Source organism: Seriola lalandi, unplaced genomic scaffold (genome assembly GCF_002814215.2).
Source record: "Seriola lalandi dorsalis isolate HSWRI2012SDOR001 ecotype SW California unplaced genomic scaffold, Sedor1 jcf7180002054609, whole genome shotgun sequence".
NCBI classification, from domain to species: Eukaryota; Metazoa; Chordata; class Actinopteri; order Carangiformes; family Carangidae; genus Seriola; species Seriola lalandi.
In genome coordinates, this window is record NW_019525162.1 from 1,711,680 (window position 1) to 1,730,684 (window position 19,005).

The 19,005-nt window shown below is 40.8% G+C and overlaps 1 protein-coding gene across 1 annotated transcript; it reads left to right on the forward strand.

Annotated features, from left to right (window-relative positions):
* Positions 1-225: 225 nt before the first annotated feature.
* Positions 226-18,040, forward strand: LOC111664927 (collagen alpha-1(XIV) chain-like; the record flags this gene model as incomplete). The annotated part of the gene is made up of 5 exons (XM_023419727.2): positions 226-428; positions 2,042-2,157; positions 12,226-12,342; positions 17,034-17,177; positions 17,945-18,040. Coding segments are annotated over exons 2-5 (451 nt in total), but the record flags the coding sequence as incomplete, so codon positions are not given.
* Between the last annotated feature and the right edge of the window lie 965 nt (positions 18,041-19,005).

Below are 19,005 nucleotides of genomic sequence, written 5' to 3' on the forward strand. Positions count from 1 at the left end.
GTCGTTATCGCGGAGGCGCACATAAAGGGCCCCGAGGGGCTGGAGCCGAATTGAAACCTGCAGGTTGGCAGCGGAGGTTTTTGCGCAGCGGCACTGAGTCGCGTCTTCTCTCTCTCTCTCTCTCTCTCTCTCTCTCTCTCTCTCTCTCTCTCTCTCTCTCTCTCCCTGAGATGATCCGGGGCGAAGGAAAGGGTTGGGACAGGGAGGAATAGCTGGAGGGAGGGATGGCTGAATAACGAGGAGAGAAACACCCACTCCGGACTGACTGAATTGTATCCGGAGAGAAGGAGTGAGAGAAAGAAAGAGAGAGGGGGAGAGAAAGAGTGAGAAGGAAGAGGGACCCTTTGGGAGGCAACAGCAGCAATCTTTGGTATTCAGAGGATTTCCTTTGGGGATAAAAAGGACGCTTTGAATTGATGACTGGAGAGGTATGAAAGGCGATTTCATTCATGGTGCGTGTGTTTGAGTGCGTCGCTCTCAGGTGTGCGGCGCAGGAGTGTTTGAACACAACGAGTTAATTTGAATGAATGTGATAGGATTGACCCAAATCTGGCTTTAAAAACTAGATTAAACACCAGTCAGCAGCACTTTGAAATGATCACCGAAGACAAATATTGGCTGCGGTCGGTGAATCAAACTTGTGCAGTCTCACAAGCAGGTGGGGGAAAAAATCATTTAAAAATAAAACGTGTTGATTTTACTGGGCTAAAGACGTTTTTCTCAGAATAAAACAAGTATCATATGTCTGTTGCTTTAGCCCTTTAAAATGTGGTTCTTTAAAAACACAGTCTTGCATGGTGCATGTGTGCTGGGGTCGTCTGCGGTCTGGTACCGTAATTAATTGGCATTTGAGTGCGTGCAAAACTGTATCCCACAAATAGTCTAACAAGCCTGCACATCCAGCCTGTATAGACTGCTTAATTATATTAAGAGTTATGTTATACCCTGAGGATTAGCTACATGAGTAGAGAGAGAAGTGGTATAATTCTAATAATCTCAATTTAGTGAGATTAACTCTCATTTGTGTATGTGGACATTTGCATTTCTATTTGTGTGTCTGTGTTAGAGAGAGACTAAGATGGGAGATAATCATCTCTTTTCAATCCTTTTCATTTCCCTCTTCATGTCCTAAGGCTGATCTATGAAAAAAAAAATCAGTCCTATTTTACTGAGTATTTTATGCTTATTAATATGCACTGTCATTTTTCTGGCCTTTTGACACTGTCTGAATTGAAGGAGCTGGCTGTTCTTCCACTGCCACCGGGTTACCTCTACATCAGAGAATGATTCAATCTTGGAACAACTTTTGTTGCACGTGCTGTTTTATTCATAGGACTCTCAGCAAGGTGTATGAGAGTTTCCCCAGGAGAGGAATGATAAGATGTCTGTGTGTAATAATGAGTGGGAGACTGGAGAGGAGGTGGAGAGGTGGAGGAGGAGAGGGTCAGGAGAGGGAGAAAGGGAGGGAATGTGGAGGAGAGGGTGCTGAGAGCAAGAAGTGAGGGGTGAAAGGAGGAGATGAGATAGCGAGGGGAGAGGAGAGGAGTTGTGTTTGCTCTTGTTGTTGGAATATGGCATTCAAAATCTTCCCTCTTCTCACTGTCAATCAAACTTCTCTCTCCCTGTCTGTCTATCACTCTGTCCGTCATCCATCCTTTTTTCTGCCAGGCCTTTCTCTCTTCTCTTCTCTTCTCTTTTCTGTTCTCTCAAACAAAGTCCTCCACTGTTTCGCCCTCGGCCTGTTCTGTGTAGGCGGGAGGCTCGACCGCTGCTCTGCGGTCAGTCTAGACTGTTAGGCTACAGCTTTGTAATTGTATCAAAGTGGATATTGGACAGTAGTAACTGATTCCAGATCAGCGCCTTAGGGCCGCGTGGGCAAGGTGGGTCTTCTTGACCCCCTCTCTGCAGCTGAATGGCATTCCTGGTGTTTCTGTCACTGAAGCCCCTCTTTCTCTCTGCCTCTCCCTGCCTTTCCATCTCACATTTTTTCTCTTTGCTTTTTCGTCATTTTCTCAGTATAATCTTTCCTTTCTCTGTGCAGGTCTAGGCTGCTGGTTGTGAGGATGTTGTCAACAGAGCAGATCAGGTGGTGTTTGTGGGCTCCACTGGTATTACTGGCCCTAGTTTCCAGTTTCCCCAGTAAGGCACAGGGTCAAGGTAAGTAATTTTTCCTCTTCTCCAATCTTTTCTTTCTCCTCGCTCTGCTTCTCACCCTCCCATCCCACTGCTACCCCCTCCTCCTCTCTTTCCCTTCCCCTTCCTCGTACGCGAGTTGTTATTCCCCTTATCCACCCCATTCAACTTTTCTTTGCCTTTAGGTCCTCCACTTCCCACCTTGGCCATTCACCCTCCTCCCATCTGTTCCCTTCATCACTCTTCTCCTCTTCTTCCCCTCAAGCCTCACCTCTCTGACCTCCTCTATCTCCATATCCTTCTCTTTTCCCTCACCAGATCCATCTGTGTCATCTCCTCATTCCTTTGTCCATCCTTTCTCTTTCATGTGGAGGCAAAATCCAATCAGATTACATCACATTCATGATCGTATCACCTCCATATCATTAAGCCATTTCACCGTGGCAGCATGGCAATGCTTGCCACCCTGCTGCCAGTGCTGACATGCTCCTGAGGGGTGTTGATAAATGTGTTGTAATGTGTTGTAACGGTGCGCTTCAAAATGTGATTTGCTGCGCAATGTGCTGCACAATATATAACGCTCCAGTGTGCTTCGCAATCAGCCTTGCTTCAGCAAGCCTGATTTAATCAAACTGAGTGATCATCAAAAAGTGGGCTGTTGTCTGTTTTGTACAGTGTTTTTTTTTTTTTGTCATGGATGTTACAAATCTGGATGCAGTCTTCACAAGAAACACACATTTGAGTTCCAGTTGAACATACTGTATGCTAATATGTCATTATGTGGCTATATTAGCATATCATGTGTTAAAACGCAACAGATGTGTGTTTCTCTGAATGAGATTCAGATGTTGTGACACACTCCTCCTCTTCTTACATATCTTTTAATAGAGTGACTTTATTGGCTTCAGACCTAAAGCCAAAGTACCCACTAATCTTTTCTTATCCTGTGATCAAGGTCTGGGGTTCAGGTGATGTAGATGTTGAATGTTATTATTTTGACTACCATTTTTGACTGAAAAAGTTCAGCGCCATATTCCAGCAAAAAGATCCCATCTCCTTTTCCTATCACGGTAGTGCGTGTGCGTGTGTGTGTGTTTGTGCGCGCGTGTGTTTGTGTTTGTGTTTGTGTTCAGCTATGTGTGCAACTGTGTGCTGTACATGAGTTCATGGAGTGTGTGTTTGCTATATGCAACCTATGAAGTGCAGAGGTAGTTATCTGGATGGAGATCACATGAAAATGACCCAGAGGGAAACTTAATCATTGAGCTGACCCTCCTTTGTGTGTGTGTGTGTGTGTGTGCGTGTGTGTGTGTGTGTGTGTGTGGCTCACATTCCTTCCAGGATGTGGAGTCAGAGGAGCAGGGAAGCGACAGGTCTTGGTTAAAGGAACATTACACAGAGAAATCAAATCAAGAATTTTTTTCTCTCTTTGAAGTTGTTTAAAATCAATAACCAACATATGACACAAGCCTCTCATTGATCTGTTTTATGGATAAATGAATGGGGAATTCCATCCTAAAAAATTATTCATTTTATTACATTGATCTTTGAGAGGTTAGTTTTTGTTTCAGATCCATTTTGCTTTAGATTATGAGGCTGCTTTGTATTTTTTTGTATTGATTGCTTTGAAATGAAAGTTGGTTTTCTATTTTCCTCGTTCTTTCTCCTGCCCTCTTTTACTTCTCACTCTTTGCTTTCCCCCCTTTCTTTCTTCTATACTCACTCCTTTCATCCTTCTCGCTCTGTTTCTCCTCAGTTATTTTTCTCATCTCTGTTTCCCTCCTTCTCTATTTCTCGAAGAAGTTTTTATTCTAGTTGTCATTAGCAGTTCTGTAGGTCATGTTTTTCATTGCAGTCAGACAGAAAGGAGAGAGGTGAGACAAATTGTGAAGGCATAAATTAGCCTGGTATTTGATCCCAGTGAATCACAGCAGAACGTGGACGACCTCCCAGACACTATGGGAGCATGCCCTGCCCAATCCCTTCATTAGGGAGCATGTGATAGCCATTAATTTTTGCCCAGCCGGTCTCTGTAAGCTGCAACATCTGGTCAGCGGGGATTTGAGCTTAAGGATTAGAGTGTGTTCTACCCATTGAGGATGTTTGTATATACAACACAAATGTCTGGATATCATCAGGAACTCCCACTACTATCGCGTGGGTGATTCCAGGAAGGCTTATACTGCAAAAAATGAAGCAACTGACCTGCTATTTAGACCAAACAAGGCATATTTGTAATATTTTAAGTCCAAGAATGTTACTCCATTCATGCATTATTACATCATATTTAAGAAAGTGTTAATATTATTGTTGCATTTGAAATCTCTCAAAGATAGTTGTGACACATTTGCTTCAACACATAACTGAACAGATTTTACTGTAACATCTGAAGTGACATATTGTGAAATTACCAAAATGAAATGGCAATGCTGAAATGGAAATACTGTGAACTTAACTTGATAGTCTACTAGTCTGTTTTTTCCAGGTTACTGTACTAAGTGTGACTTCCTTATGTCAACCAATCCCATCATCTATCCCATGCTTTAAATCAGGAATTACATTTTCTGTATTTACAACAATAATCTGTGCTTTGACACTGTGCCAGGTTCAGCATCATGGTTTGGCTGCAGAGTCTGAGGGGAAAGTTATTAGTTTTGCCAGTTTTTGTTAATAAACCTGACGATGATGTTACAAGAAAGATTTTCGAATCAACAAAGTAATTTGAATTTGTCCTCCAGGAACCATGAATATCTGTCAAAAAATGTCATGGCAATCCATCACATAGTTGTCAAGATACAGACACTCGAATCCAACACTGTCAGACTCAGGGTAGCACAAGGGATGAAAAGTCAGGAGATCACCAAAAACTGTGAAAACTTCCCAAATGAAAAGTCACTGAATTAAATGGGATTAATCCTGAGAGCAACATTAATGTCTTTACAAAAATTTCATGGCAATACATTGTGTTGTTTTTGAGATATCTCACTCTGGATGAAAGTGATGGACCGACAGTAAAACAGACCGCCGTCTGAAGCACCATGGCCTAACATACTCTCAGCAGCATTATATAATCACCTTTGCTAATGCACGTTATTTGCACTGGCCTGTATATGAATAGATCTTTTAGGACACAATATAGTCTGTATTGCATATAAAGCTTCAGTTACATTAGACACTCATTTGTTTGAATATCTGCGTGAACGGCTCTGGTGCTGTTCTTAATGCAGAAATTGAGCAGTGCACAACACAGTGGACTGTTGTTGCTGTTTCTTCTTTCACTGGCTGTTACTTTGGCCTTAAAAAGCACTGAAGAGGGAAATGTAGATTTTGTTCTCTGCTCAGTCCTCAGAGGGTGCAAGCAGTGACCTGGCACTTTGTGTTGCTGTTTCCAATGCAGCAGTGACAGAAGTAGGATGGATGGAGTAAAGATGCCAGATGGTGGATGTTTGCCATTGTTACATCTAAACTCTGACCTCATTGTCAAGAAAAAAATAATTGTCATGCTTTACTTTCTTAAGTTCTGTACATTCATTCCTGTTCTCTGGATGAGTCAGATATTCATTATAAAGATGCTAAATGTGTGCATGTAGTGCTGTATATGTGTGCGTGTGTGTGCGAGCTCTTACCGTGTGCATAGTTAATTATTGTAATTGATTTTGTTGATTGGCTGACAGCCTGGGTCAATTCCATGGTTGGGAACACATCACAACATTATGCGCTCAAGAGCACATTTACAAAGCTATTGCACCTTTTGTCTTAGTGTGTGTACATCTGCACGTGTCTCGATGTGCGTGTGTGTTTGTGTGGTGAATGTGTGGTTAGACGGCAGCCTGGTGAATTAGTATGAGTGAAAGTGTTGGCCAGTAATTTCAGTTATAATGAACAGGGAGAGAAGCCAATGATGAGAAATCATTTATTCATAAACATAAGAGAGAGGATGAGATGGAACAACCTGTTTTGAATTTAAAAACGGCTAAATTATCCAAACCTCGATTGCCGTCACCTCACCATTGGGCTGCTGTTGTTGATGGTAATCCAGCTTGTCATAATCATCAGCCACTTTGGACTAAATGGAGCATTGAATCGTGGGAGATGTGATGTGCAGGAGGCTCTCTAATTTTGCCCTCTTGTTATTGTCGGAGCATGTAGAAAATGTCCTGTGATTGTAAATAAATAAAATTAACTTTAATTAACTGGAACATGAGCTGATGATGATTTTTGAAAACGGTTTTTGGACCAGGACTGTAGAGTGTACACTGCAGCCAATATGTGCATATTCCAAATGTTACAGTATGGGTGCCACGGTGTCGACAGTGATAGTGAGTGTCAGGTAAAGTAGTTGCAGTGTGACATATACATGTTTCCCAAAATCAGAGAGTGGGATATTGTACAGAGCCTGAAGTGACTCAGATTTCAGATTTCTAACAAATCTAGAAATAAGTGGAGATGATCTGGATTTTGTTCATATATAATTAAAGAAAACTCTTGACTTGAGTGAAACTAAATGGAAAACAATGAATTTGAATCCCATTGGTCTTTTGCACCTTCTTTAAGAGCTGTCTTTAAAGCATAATTACCTTTTGTTTGTTGTTTTTGCAACTTGGATCTTAACTTCGAAGGTCTGACCATTATATTTATCAATTGTGTTAATTTTACTTTAACTAAAGTAACTGGTACTGAGGAGAGGGGAGGGGCGGTATCGCCACACTGATGTCTACTGGAGCAAGAAATATGAGCAGAGAGACAAGAACTATGCAACCAGATTATCTGTACCCCATTATCTGAAGGTAAAACTAAAAGTGACCCTTCCTAAAACGCTGCTAATAATGTCTTATTTCACCAGGAAATTAGGCTGCATGTATTGCCAACTATAAACTGTAATGAATATTTACAGAAATTTGGGTAATACATTTACCTTTTGCCTTCATTTACTCCTCTGAAAAGTCGGATTAACCTCTGGGTTTGTTCAAAGCCAGTTTGATCATTGGTTTGCTTGTGTTTCTTACTCTCTAACAATTTTACTTTTGAATCCCAGAGTCTACAATTTAAATAACATAATTTAATTCTTGTTTAACCTTAGAGTAATGGATAACGCTACAAAAATATGACCCAATTATTGGAATTATCCTTTGAATACAGAATTTAATGACTTCCCAACATATTAACCAGACCTTGAAATGGTGTGTGTTAGAATAGCGTATTCTGGTATTTAATATTTCATCCTTGTTTGATGTCAATCACAGCAACCGTGCAGAATTAACCTAGTTAGGATTTCATGGTGATATTTTCTTTCACCGCTGGTTGGCAGGCATGCAGAATGTTATAGCTTTAGACTGCACATGAGGAGGGATCATCCAGCAGACTCTTAATATTCAGCAAGACCTTAAGAGAGATCACACACACACACACACACTCTCACACAAACAGTGTGTGCACAATGCAGCAGAGAGATAAGTGTTGAGGGAAAAAGGCATCACTTACACAGGTAAAGTGATAAAAGACAGAAAAAAGGCGTTAAGCCACTAAAGGAGAGGAGTGGAAGAGTGCAGAAGAGGAGAAGATAGGATAAAAGAGCAGAGGTGAAGACAAGGAAAGAGGAGGAGAGGAGGGAAGAGAGTTTAAACCCCTGGATAAGAAGAAGAGATGTGATAAAAGAGAGGAGTGTTCCATGAGAGCAGCAGAGGAGATAAAAAGAGCAGAGAGGTGGAGAGAAAAGGAGTGGATCTGGGTTAAGTGCTATCTCGGTGAGCAGAGGAGTTCTTGTAGCAACGAGACAGCGACCACATCAAACGACGCGTGCTGCAGCGCTGAATAGGCACCATACACACACACACACACACACACACACACACACACACACACAGTTCCCTCATCTTCCTCCCTCACGTACAGTACGGTAGCTATCTTGTGGTGACAGTGCAACCCAGCAGTTGTCATCCATAAATCCCGAGTATTAGTGAAGCCACTGTCGCTTGAATACTGGCAGTGGAGTCGGTATTGGGCTAATCTGGAGAGAGGAGGAGGAAAACAACGAATTAAAACGGGGGGAATGAAGGGGAAGGAAGAGTGGGAGAGAGAAGATGAAGGAAAAGACTGGAAGTGGGGGGGGAAATCGAAGCATGATGGAAAGGAGGAGAAGGGGAGACAATAGGAGGAGAAAGTGGATGGAGAGAAGGGGATGAGCGAAAGTTGATGGGAATGAGAAGGGAAAAGGAGGTTAAGGAGAGGTGAGGAGGGGATGGAGACAGAAGGAAAGAGGCAACTGGCAATAAATAGAAAGATTGAGAAAAGCCAGAAAGCTCAGAGAAGACAAGGGAAAGACATGAAGTGGAGTCGAATGGAAGTTGGATTTGAGAGATTGTTAGGCAAAGAAAGAAGAAAGAAAGAAAGAAAGAAAAGTGAGAAGAAGGGAGGAGGAGGAAGAGAAGGGATTGCAGATGAGAGAAACAAGATGAAAGGAAGCCAACATGGAGCAGAGCTAGTGAGCCAAACCAGGAGATGGGAAGAAGCTTGCAGAAGTTGAACCAGAGACAAGGAACGACGGGAGGGATGGAGAGAGGAGATGAAGTGAAGCAGAGGATTGGACAGCGAGCATTTACTCATCCATCAGGAGTCCCTGCTAGTTTTCTCTGCTGCTAATCCTGGGAAGAGGCATCCCTTCTCAAACTGGGGCGTCAAGCTGTGCTTGTATCGCCTTAACCCAGATAATTCCAGTTCATACTGGGCCGCCAGTTAAAAGACTTTTCTGGTTTACACTCCCTACAGAGTCAGGAGATTACTCAAGTTCATGCTTCAAATTAGACCCTTTGAATTAAGGTTCAGCTGCATGAGGCGAGGACGTGTTAAATATCATTTAAGAAGGGATTTCTATAATTTTCTGGCTCTCTGGGTTTGTAATTTTTTTTCAGTGACTCAGACTATTTACTGGAGCTAAAAGTTGTTGCTTAGCAGTAGTCGCAAAAGTTCTGCCAAATGGCTGGAGTTGCATTTACTACCTGGCAAGAAGCTTGCATACAAGGAGCTCTTGTGGGCTCGCTGACTCTGCGGGTGCAACTCTTTCAGATAAATGGCTCTGGTTTATGTGATATACTGTTGCACTATACGTGGATACGTATACGCACTGTAAATTTAGGGGAGAGTTTAAGCTATCTTGCCAGGGTTTCTACAGTAATTCCACAAAGTATTTTATTGTGAGATACAGAGAGTGGATGTCTAATGTGTTTCACAAAAGCGTCTTGGCGCTTCGATTCAGAGAGAGTGTGTGTGAAATGTTGAGCTCCTGGATGATATTTATGGCTGTACAGGGGTAAACAAGAACAGACGTGGCGGTTAGTGAAAGGTAATTTATATCAGAGACCCCCATGTTCTGTCAGCATCCACAGCTATTGGACGTATAGCGTCCATATTCATTAATCATAGCTGCTGTATCAGGAATTGCCTCCGTCTAATAGACCTTGACATGCATTCACAGCATAGGAGAGAGTCACGGTCGGCCTATACATTTTTACAACAGTTTTCTATTACAAATTAGTGTGTGTGTGTGCGTGTGCGTGTGCGTGTGCGTGTGCGTGTGTGTGTGTGTGTGTTCATTGACATGCAAAGCAAAGATCAAGTTATTCAAGGCAATTTTCACCTGGTTATTAGTACCCTGTCTGCCAACTCAATTCACCTACTATCAAGCACAAACTCAATGATACCAGGGTAATAATCTACCCAGCTTTATCACAGACTTAAATTATTCATAGATTCTTATTGTGTGGTGTAATTATACCGTTTCATCCTATGCATTTTGAGCATTTGAAAGGAGTGAGCAAAATGGAAAACTGTGAAGTGCTGCACTGTGTCTCTGCAATACGATCAAGCAGCATCAGAAGATCTGGTGATGAGAAGTTCAAGACGTTGTCCTCGTTTGGCAACTTGAGACTGGATTCTGTTTTTCAGTTGTTTTTCTTTTGGCTTCCAGAAAAGTTGGGACTTGACATTAACTTGTGAGGTAATACCATGACTAAAATTTTAAGGATGTTTGGAAGGAAAGTTGTGTCTGATTCAACTAGATAATAAGCATACTAGCATATTTATGATAACAAAAGTGGACTGAATCTTCAGTTCATAACTTTTCTTGTCCCAGCTTGACCTAAATTTTGATACTTTTTGTTTCACCTTTCTTAGATATAGCCTAAAAGTTGTCACTCAGTTAGCACACAAACTTGAAGGACAAACTTGAACAATAAAGTTACATGTAATCACTTATTTGTTGTATAACCAGGAAAGAAATTACCCAAAAAACTATTTTTTACAATAATTACTCATGATGAGTAAGTAGAGGTAACCGTGAAGTGGTAGTTAACCAAGCTGAGCTCCGCACTTCTGACTTTTCCACCAACAATATAAAGCACTTCACGAAATACAGTGCCTTGACTTGATGTCTCGATGTCTGTCCTCATCAGCAAGTGAAAATCCTGCACAGTACACCTCAGGTTCGTCAACATCATATCACCTATTTTCTCTGTAGATGCTCTCTCTCCTAAATGCCTGATGTACAGTCTTTACATGTCTGCACTCACTCCTGTATCTGACAGAGCAGCGTCTGTGTCTGTACACTGAAGGATCACTAATTTGGGTTAATCTCTGAGGTCATTCAAACTTTATTCTTAAAGGGATTCTTTGACTTTTAAAATTGTAGTTCATTATTATTATTCTCTAGGCACAGAGTTTTACTCCGGTTCTCCACTTACAGATTCCCGCAAGTTCTTTCTGGGACTGATATGCATCCAGTGGGGGATATTAGTCAAAACATGTCAGGTTTTCTCAGTTATATTTCTCTTCGCAGTTACAAGTAAAATAGAGCATGGAGTTCCAAATGATGACAGAGAAATTGGGATTTATTTAAAACCTATTCAGTTTTTATTACAAAGTAATAAAAAAAATTAATGCATCAGTCTTACAAATCTTTTGCGACTCCATCTACATTAGGACCCCAGAGTTAGTTGAGTGCACGTCAGATCTTTGTTGAACACATCCAGTTTGCCTTGTTTTTAAAGAGTGCTGACAGGTAAAGAGGCTCTACATCGGCCGCGTCATCAGACTTATAGATGACAGTGTCCGCTCATTTATACAAACGTAGAAAAATATTAAACACCAGTGGATTGTGGTGAATTCCTTGTGCATATAAACTAACATAGAACAATAAAGCAAAACGGTGAAATGGTGATATGTGTCGCAGACATAAAGTTTATGCCAGTGACTTTTGTTCTCATCTGAGGTGAATTTGTAGTATTCCCCGATACTACATTGTGGTCTCTCTTGCTTGCTGTGTTGCCGCTGTGTGTTCTTGTCTGTCAACAGTCAAATTCTCTTCTGCTTCTCTACCACTTTTTGTAAGAAGCCACAGACTGCACAGACAAATGTGGAGAATGGCTGCTGTCACCATTTTTAACTGGACTCTGCAGATCTGTTTTCACTGACAGAGAGCTGGAAGGAACAGCGAGCTCCTGAGGAAGCCGCTATACGCCATTTATTTCTCCACAATACAATATAGATCAGAAATCTGCACACAGACACACGTACACACACACACTAGCACAGGTAAAAGCCCCTGTGTTTTTTTATTTTGTTTTTTTTTTAAAATCATCCGTCCTTGTACAAACTTTCTTTTGAATGTACCTTATGAAGAGAATTTGACTGGAAGTAGTTTCATCTAAATCTCTGCCGTTTTAAACCTTTTTCATGCTGTTTTGAGCTGAAGCAAATTAAAACTGAGCTGCATGCCATATTGACCTGCTTTATGTGTTGCTCTCATAATTTTTGCTGGAACTTCAAAAGTGAAACTCACTCAGCCCTCTCTCTGTCTTTTTGTCCATCCATTTATTCATTTCTCTGTTTGAGTCACTTTGATTTGTGTTAGATTTTGCCGTCTTGGTGGTGTATCTGGGTTTCACATAACTATTTGCTTCTTGTCATGTTAACATGTATTGATTGGTGGCTGGGATAATTTTAATTAAAACCATTTTCTTACAGCAGCGTGTTATTTATTTCAAATCAATTCCCTGGCTTTATTGAAGCCGATTTAAATGTGGTTAATTGTATTTTCAGTTCCAGCTCCAAGGCGGCTGCGTTTCAAGGTGCTGAGCCCAAGCAAACTCCTTGCCTCATGGAAGGAGCCCAAAGGAGACTTTGACAGCTATCTGTTCCTCTACAACAGCATACCAGGTAGGATGATTTTGCTGTACAGAGACACACGCAGAACACGCACATGCAGAGAAAATACGGAAAAGAAGTGAGACTTGACTTTGAATTTTTGGGGGGAGGATCCCATCATGACTTGGATTTTCTGTCTGTCAGGAAGGATTATGTAATTTACTTCTTATCAAAGCTCCTTTGAAGGGATTACACTCTTGAGAGATATGGGGGACTCGAAGTTTGTCCTGCACCTCTGCCAAGTTTGAGACAAAGGAGTGTTTTTGCTGCATAGGTGGAGCCTGTCAGCATATTTGGAAATGGGACTGATAGGAACACAGGACAGAAGACTCATGATGGAGTTCAGTCCAGAACAGCTGAGTGACAGCGGCAGCAATTGTAGTCATTCATTTAGAATTAAACAGCATTTTCACTGTGTGGCATTGTGACCATGATGGACGCCTGACGTCCTACTTTTATCCTGCTTCTGTCAGGAGTTTATCATTGTGCAGACACGGGGCATGGCCTTGTCTCTTTCTGGGCATGGACAGTGTAGTCAGTAATCACTGTAATTACCACTGTCATCTCCTTTTTCATGTTATCACAGTGCACCTACCTTCACAATCATACACCTCCTCTTACATCAGTTCCTTAACTATTGCCGCACCACTGCCTGCATTTGTTCTGTATTAATGCTGTGCTGTGCTGCAGACGGTTCCTTTGCAGGCATTGTTAGAATGAACAAGTAGGACTGAATAAGCACTCTCTAACATAGAACTTGTTTGTCGCAAACAACCCTTTGCGAGAACCGCCTCGTCTGACAATTTCTTGCTGCCTCCGACAGCTGAAAATAACAAAAACTGAAATTTATGACCCTTTCCTCTCAGGGAAGAGTGCAGCAGTAGGCATTCAGCAAATTCAGTACGAAATTGGACTTTAACAGCATCCTTAGTGTATCCATACACAATTTGGTTAATAACGTCTTATTTGATGAAAAGAAGGATGAGCACACAAATACTTGCTTTGTGACCTGATGTCTTGTCTCATTTGCCCCATAGTTTGTCTGAGTCAGAGGAAGTGACCAATAGGCATAGTTAAGGTTGTTAAAACTGGCTGAAATCATTTTGCTGAGACTCTAAACACCATCTTATATCACAAAAGGTGCTGTCAGAGTGGCAGCTAACCTTTTGGTTCGACATAATGTTCTTTTTCCCCCTCAAAGTTTATGTAAAAGAGCAACCAAAGAGCAGCTGGAAAAGGATTCAGGTTTAAGGTCGAAGAAGATGTCTCATTTTTGCCAACAAAAATGACTTGCTGAGTTTTTTCTCAATGTTTTTTTTCTTTAAAACACTGTCCCTTGTAGACGTAGTAGCCCATGTCTCATTGCATCAAAAATTGTTTTAACTTTATCCTCTGTTTTTCTTTCCAATGGTTTTATTTTTTTGTATTTTATGACAGTGCATGAATTAAGCTAAAATAAGCACTTATTCGAAGTCTGTTCTATAGCTTGCCAACAATTCTGAAATTCAAATCGTGTGGGTTGTGTCTGTGTGTACTTGCATATTTGTGTGTTAGCTATGAGCGCCAGATGTCTATATTTACTCTTTTAAATCTCAGTGGAGATGAAGCCAAACCTAGCAGAAAAAAGTCCAGTTTTCACTGTATGCAACTGCAATGTATTGTTATAATGTTGCTGCATGTAATTGGTTGCATAATAATTGGTTTCAAGCACTGGAAGGGTTAAGGAATGGTCTGGATACCAGTTGTGATGTCTGACGTTTAAAATAGACAGTAGAACCTACAGCAGCCTACTGGGAAGTGAACATAAATGTGCAGACAGTTGCAGCACTTTGGTGCTGTTTTGCAAATCTGGAGTTGGTGGTCATGAGTACACAAGTTAGTTCATCATAATAACACATTTTAACTATTCACACTAACTTATGACATTTTTAACTTTGTGTAAACAAGTTTTCCTTTGCCGTATCATCTGGCTTGGAAAATGTAGACAGCCAATCAGAATAACGAGTTTCCCAGACACTGGTGGTAAGTGGGGTCACTGGTGATTCACTTATGCTCGCTGAATTTATGCTAACAGCTTCAAACTGTTAATGACGGATGGATCCGTCTGAGATGGACTGTTTGAGATTCTGTAAAAACAGCTGCATAACATCAGTGGCGCTGGGACTTCAGGTAACAAATGTGTGCTGCTCTTTAAAGGTGCTATATGTAAGTTTTTGCTACCGCTACATAGCCAATGTTACTATTAACAGCTGTTTATTTAGTGTAGACTAACTAGCTGTTTTGGTAAACGTACATCTGCTTAACCAACCCACAAAAAAAGCAGCAGCACCTGGTGCTTTGAGGGTCAATCCTGGCTGCCAATGCTACCTGTAAATAGATGCTAAGCAATGCTAATGCTACAGTTGAACTGGGTCCCAGGACCACTGGAAGGATGTGTCACTTTATATATAGGTATACAGGGTTTTTTTTAAATCATATGCATGACCATACTATTTATTCTATAATTGATCAGACTATGGTGAAGTCAGTGTTTGTTTTTAATTATGTCTTAATTTTGCCCTTACCTGTGGCTTTTTTGTAAATTATTTTTGCCTTAAATGCATTTTGTTGACCACTATAAAGACAAACAACATGGCTGTGTTTGCTTTCTAATGGTTAAACCAGGCCTGTTATGCATTTGTGCTGAAGCATTCTTGTTATGCAGGATGCCATGAGTTTCCTGCCAACCTTTTATATTTATTCTGTTTTAAAATGATTCTGACTGCAGCTCTGAAAACAAGTAAAGGATCAGTTCTTTGCTATAATCTTCTAAAATCTTCTTAATTAAACTTAATATGGGGAGATAATGATTTTAATGAGTTTTCCACAAATGAGTCATCCCACATGCAAGCAGTTTGGATATCATGGAAATAAATGTGATCAGCATTTATGTTGTTTCAGCTTCAGTCCTTGGCCACAGGAAAGCAAATTTCTAAGACTTTTAACTACTTTAAATGAGTAGTTCAACATTTGGGGAAATACACTTATCTGCTTTTTTGCCAAGAGATGAAAAGATCAGCAACACTCCTGGTGCCAGGAGTTGATTATCTTAGCTTAGCATAAAACCTGGAAGCAGGGGGAAACTGCTAGACTGGCTCTGTCCAAAGTATAAAAATCAACCCTACAATCTTAAATACATTAAATAACAGGGAGTTTGCAGATTAAATCTGTGTTTTAATGTAATCTGCAAACTGAAATGTAAAACTGGAAAGGTGTGGCTTTATGGAGAATTACTTGCTGTAACAATTACCAAAAACTGAGACACATTGTGTTAATTTGTTAGCTTCTCAGGTGCTGGTAGGGGTATTTACTTTACTTTACTTTACTTTACTTTACTTTAGGCTACAGTAGCTGTTTCCCCTTGTTTCCAGTTTTTGTGCTAAGCTATGCTAACAACCTGTTGGCGGCTTTATATTTAGCACACACATGTGAGAGCAGTATTGATCTTTCCATTGAAGTCTTAGTAAGAAACTGAATAAACATATTTCCCACAAGTTTGAACTATTCCTCTAAGTCTTAATGCCTCACACCACACATTAGGCGTTCTTCAACACTTTCAGCCTGAGAAAGAAATGAGAGAGGATGATTCACCCACCACGTGTAGAAAATAATAAGAACCAGTGGTTTCCATTGAGAAGTCTAACCAGGTAATTGCAGGTGAACTCTTTGATCCATTACTGATGTTACCTAATAAATCCATTTCAGGAAAGGACTGTGAGGAAAGTTTAAACAGGATTGTTTAGCTCTGAGAAAACTGAGACATGCACTCTTATTGCTTGCAGCAGTTGTCATATGGTGACCAAGTGAATGTCTGCCCTTCAACTTCACTCCTGATATTTGACAGTGGTTTGGTTGACCTGCACAGATTGAGGTTCCAGTTTGTGGTGTGAGCACTGATCTATGCATTTACCCCACCTGACCTGCCGTCCCCTTCAGTAGGATTTATCTCCTTCTCCTAAAAGTGTTGTTAGTCATCACCCTGCCGGGACAGGGGACAGAAGAGCCGGGGAAGCACACACACACAAACCTTATTGATGTCCGGTCAGAATTACAATGGGGTGATAATGTGACTTGTTGGCCTGATGGGGATTAACTGCTAAGAAAAGGACACAAACACACACACACACACACACACACACACACACACACACACACACACACACACACACACACACACACTTGCTCCTTCAGGAGAATCGATAATTTATTTCAGGGACAAATTGTATTTTCCTGACCCCAAAACCTAAAACCAACTCTAATCTTTGTTATTTCTCCAAGCTTCCCCCAGTAACTCTAAAAATAAAAAACAGCAAAAAATCAGACTTAAGTTGGGACCCAAAAAATGTCTTAATTTTGGAGTTTTTTCTCTTTATTTGTAACTTCCCAATTTTTGTGAGAATACACAGTATACTTCTTACAAAGACAGAAATACAAACAAAGAATAAAATATTTTGACCTTGAGCCTAAGGTTTGCCTGTCTTGGGAATGGAGAATGATAATCAGCTCTTCTGCTGAATTAACTTCATATTGGCTTGGTCATGAGAATACTAATATTTTGCTTCCAAGCAACTGGATAGGAACAAGGAAAGAAAAACTTGGCTCAACATATCCACAAGTCTAACCTTTGCTCCTCTGCTTCTTCTTCTTCTTCTTCTCTCTGTCAGGTGGTCAGCAGAGGGAGATCATCGTGTCTAAATCTGACACTAAGGTGTTAATAACAGACTACAACCCCTCAAAAGACTACACTGTCAATGTCATCGCTGTCAGTGGCAGCGAGCAGAGCAGACCACTTCAGGGCAGACATAAAGGTTAGTTCATGTTTATTATTGTTTGTTTCTATTCTATTCTATTGGTGTATTGTATTGTGTTGCTCCACATACTCTGTTCTGCTCTACTGTACCCTACTCTTCCTCTCTATTCTGTTATGCCCTGCACTACTCTAGTCATCAATTTTACTTGACACTACACTACTATACTATTCTCTCAAATCTTTTCTGCCTTCTTCTCGTGTCCTCTCCTCTTGTTTCTTCTCCTTCCTTTCCTCTCTTCTAAACTGTGTTCTGATATGAAAGAGTGTACTCCCCTGTCTCGTTTCCTCCCCTCTCATGTCTTCTTGTTTCCTATCCTTTCTGTTTTTTCTTCTCTCCTCCTGTCTTCCCATTTCCTCTCCACCCCTCCTGTTTCTTCTCTTATTATATTTCCTAATTTTTCCTTTCCTTTCCTTTCCTTTCCTTTCCTTTCCTTTCCTTTCCTTTCCTCTTTCTTCTCCTCCTTTCTCTTAATTTCCTTCCTCTCCTCTCTGTAATGCTGCTCTCTGTAATAAGCTTTGTTCTGATGCGCCATATTCTACTTTTCTTTACCATATTCTGGTCTATTTTCTGCTCTTTTAATCTTCCATTCTCTCCATGTTCTGCTCTAGTTTAATGAGTTTTCTGTGTATCTACTCTGTATATACTGTATGTGCTTTCCTTATTAGCATATGTAGACCCAGAGAGCGAAGGTACTCTCTAAAATAACTGCTCTTTATTCTATGGGATTTTGCTAACATGTCATTGATCTGTTCTGTCTGCTGTAGCTGAAAGAGGTAAGACTGACGGAGGAGACAAGACCGAGCCCCAGAGGCTGACTGATTCAGTTGTACCTCCAGAGGATGCCAACGAGATCTCTGGAGGTAGGACAAATGCACACAAATACTGTTTCCAGGAGAGGAGGCTATACACAAATCCTGTGCTCACACAAACGTATAAATAAAGTGAACTGCGTTGAGTATTACTGTTGCTTAAAGAGTCCTCCAGTCAGTTGCCATAGTGATGTTTGGAGGTAGGAAAAACAGCCGCTGGTGCTGTCTCTGACACCAGCTCCATAGATCAGAAAAATCAGAGTCTGGTGACCGTCCATGTCGGTTGGATCTGACTGTGAAGTCATGCGGAGTTAATGTGCAACCGGTTAACAGCAAAACTCAACTTTTGAAACAATACCTAGACAGACATGGTGTAGTGAGAGTAACGATGCCAAAACCATGTATACCTCACTGGTGAATCATTCCCAGTGGTGCTTTGTGGAAACTCTTTAGCATACTCAATGCTGAGTGATATTGTGACTACTGCTGTTAGACGATTAGTGACCCAAACTGTTCGCTTGTGTCTGCGTGGATGTTAATTTGACAAGAACGTCTGGCTCACTGTCTGTTTGTTATTGAAACCAAGATGTTCTTTCATTTGGCAGATTTCATGTTCTCATATTTAAATGTCTAACATTTCGACTTCTGTGAAATGTGAGAGAAGAAAGGAATGCATTCATTTTCTTGATTGAGAGTGCACTTTCATAGAAACAGTCCTCTATCTGTTGATTTTTTTACCATAACTGCGAGTTCAGTGGGTGAATCTTTGACTGTGGAATAATTGATCGCTTGTAAAATGGTTTTCTCTGTGTGTGTGTGTGTGTGTGTGAGTGTGTGAGGCAGCTGGTAAAGTAAAGTAGCTGGTAATTTTCAGACTCAGACATGAACGACGCTTGTGGCTGAATTTGAGACATCGTAATTGCTGATGATGTGTGAATATGATTGTTTTTACAAGTTTTAAATGTCAACCATATATGTTACCATAACTTTGTATCCTAATGTGTACACAAAGACAG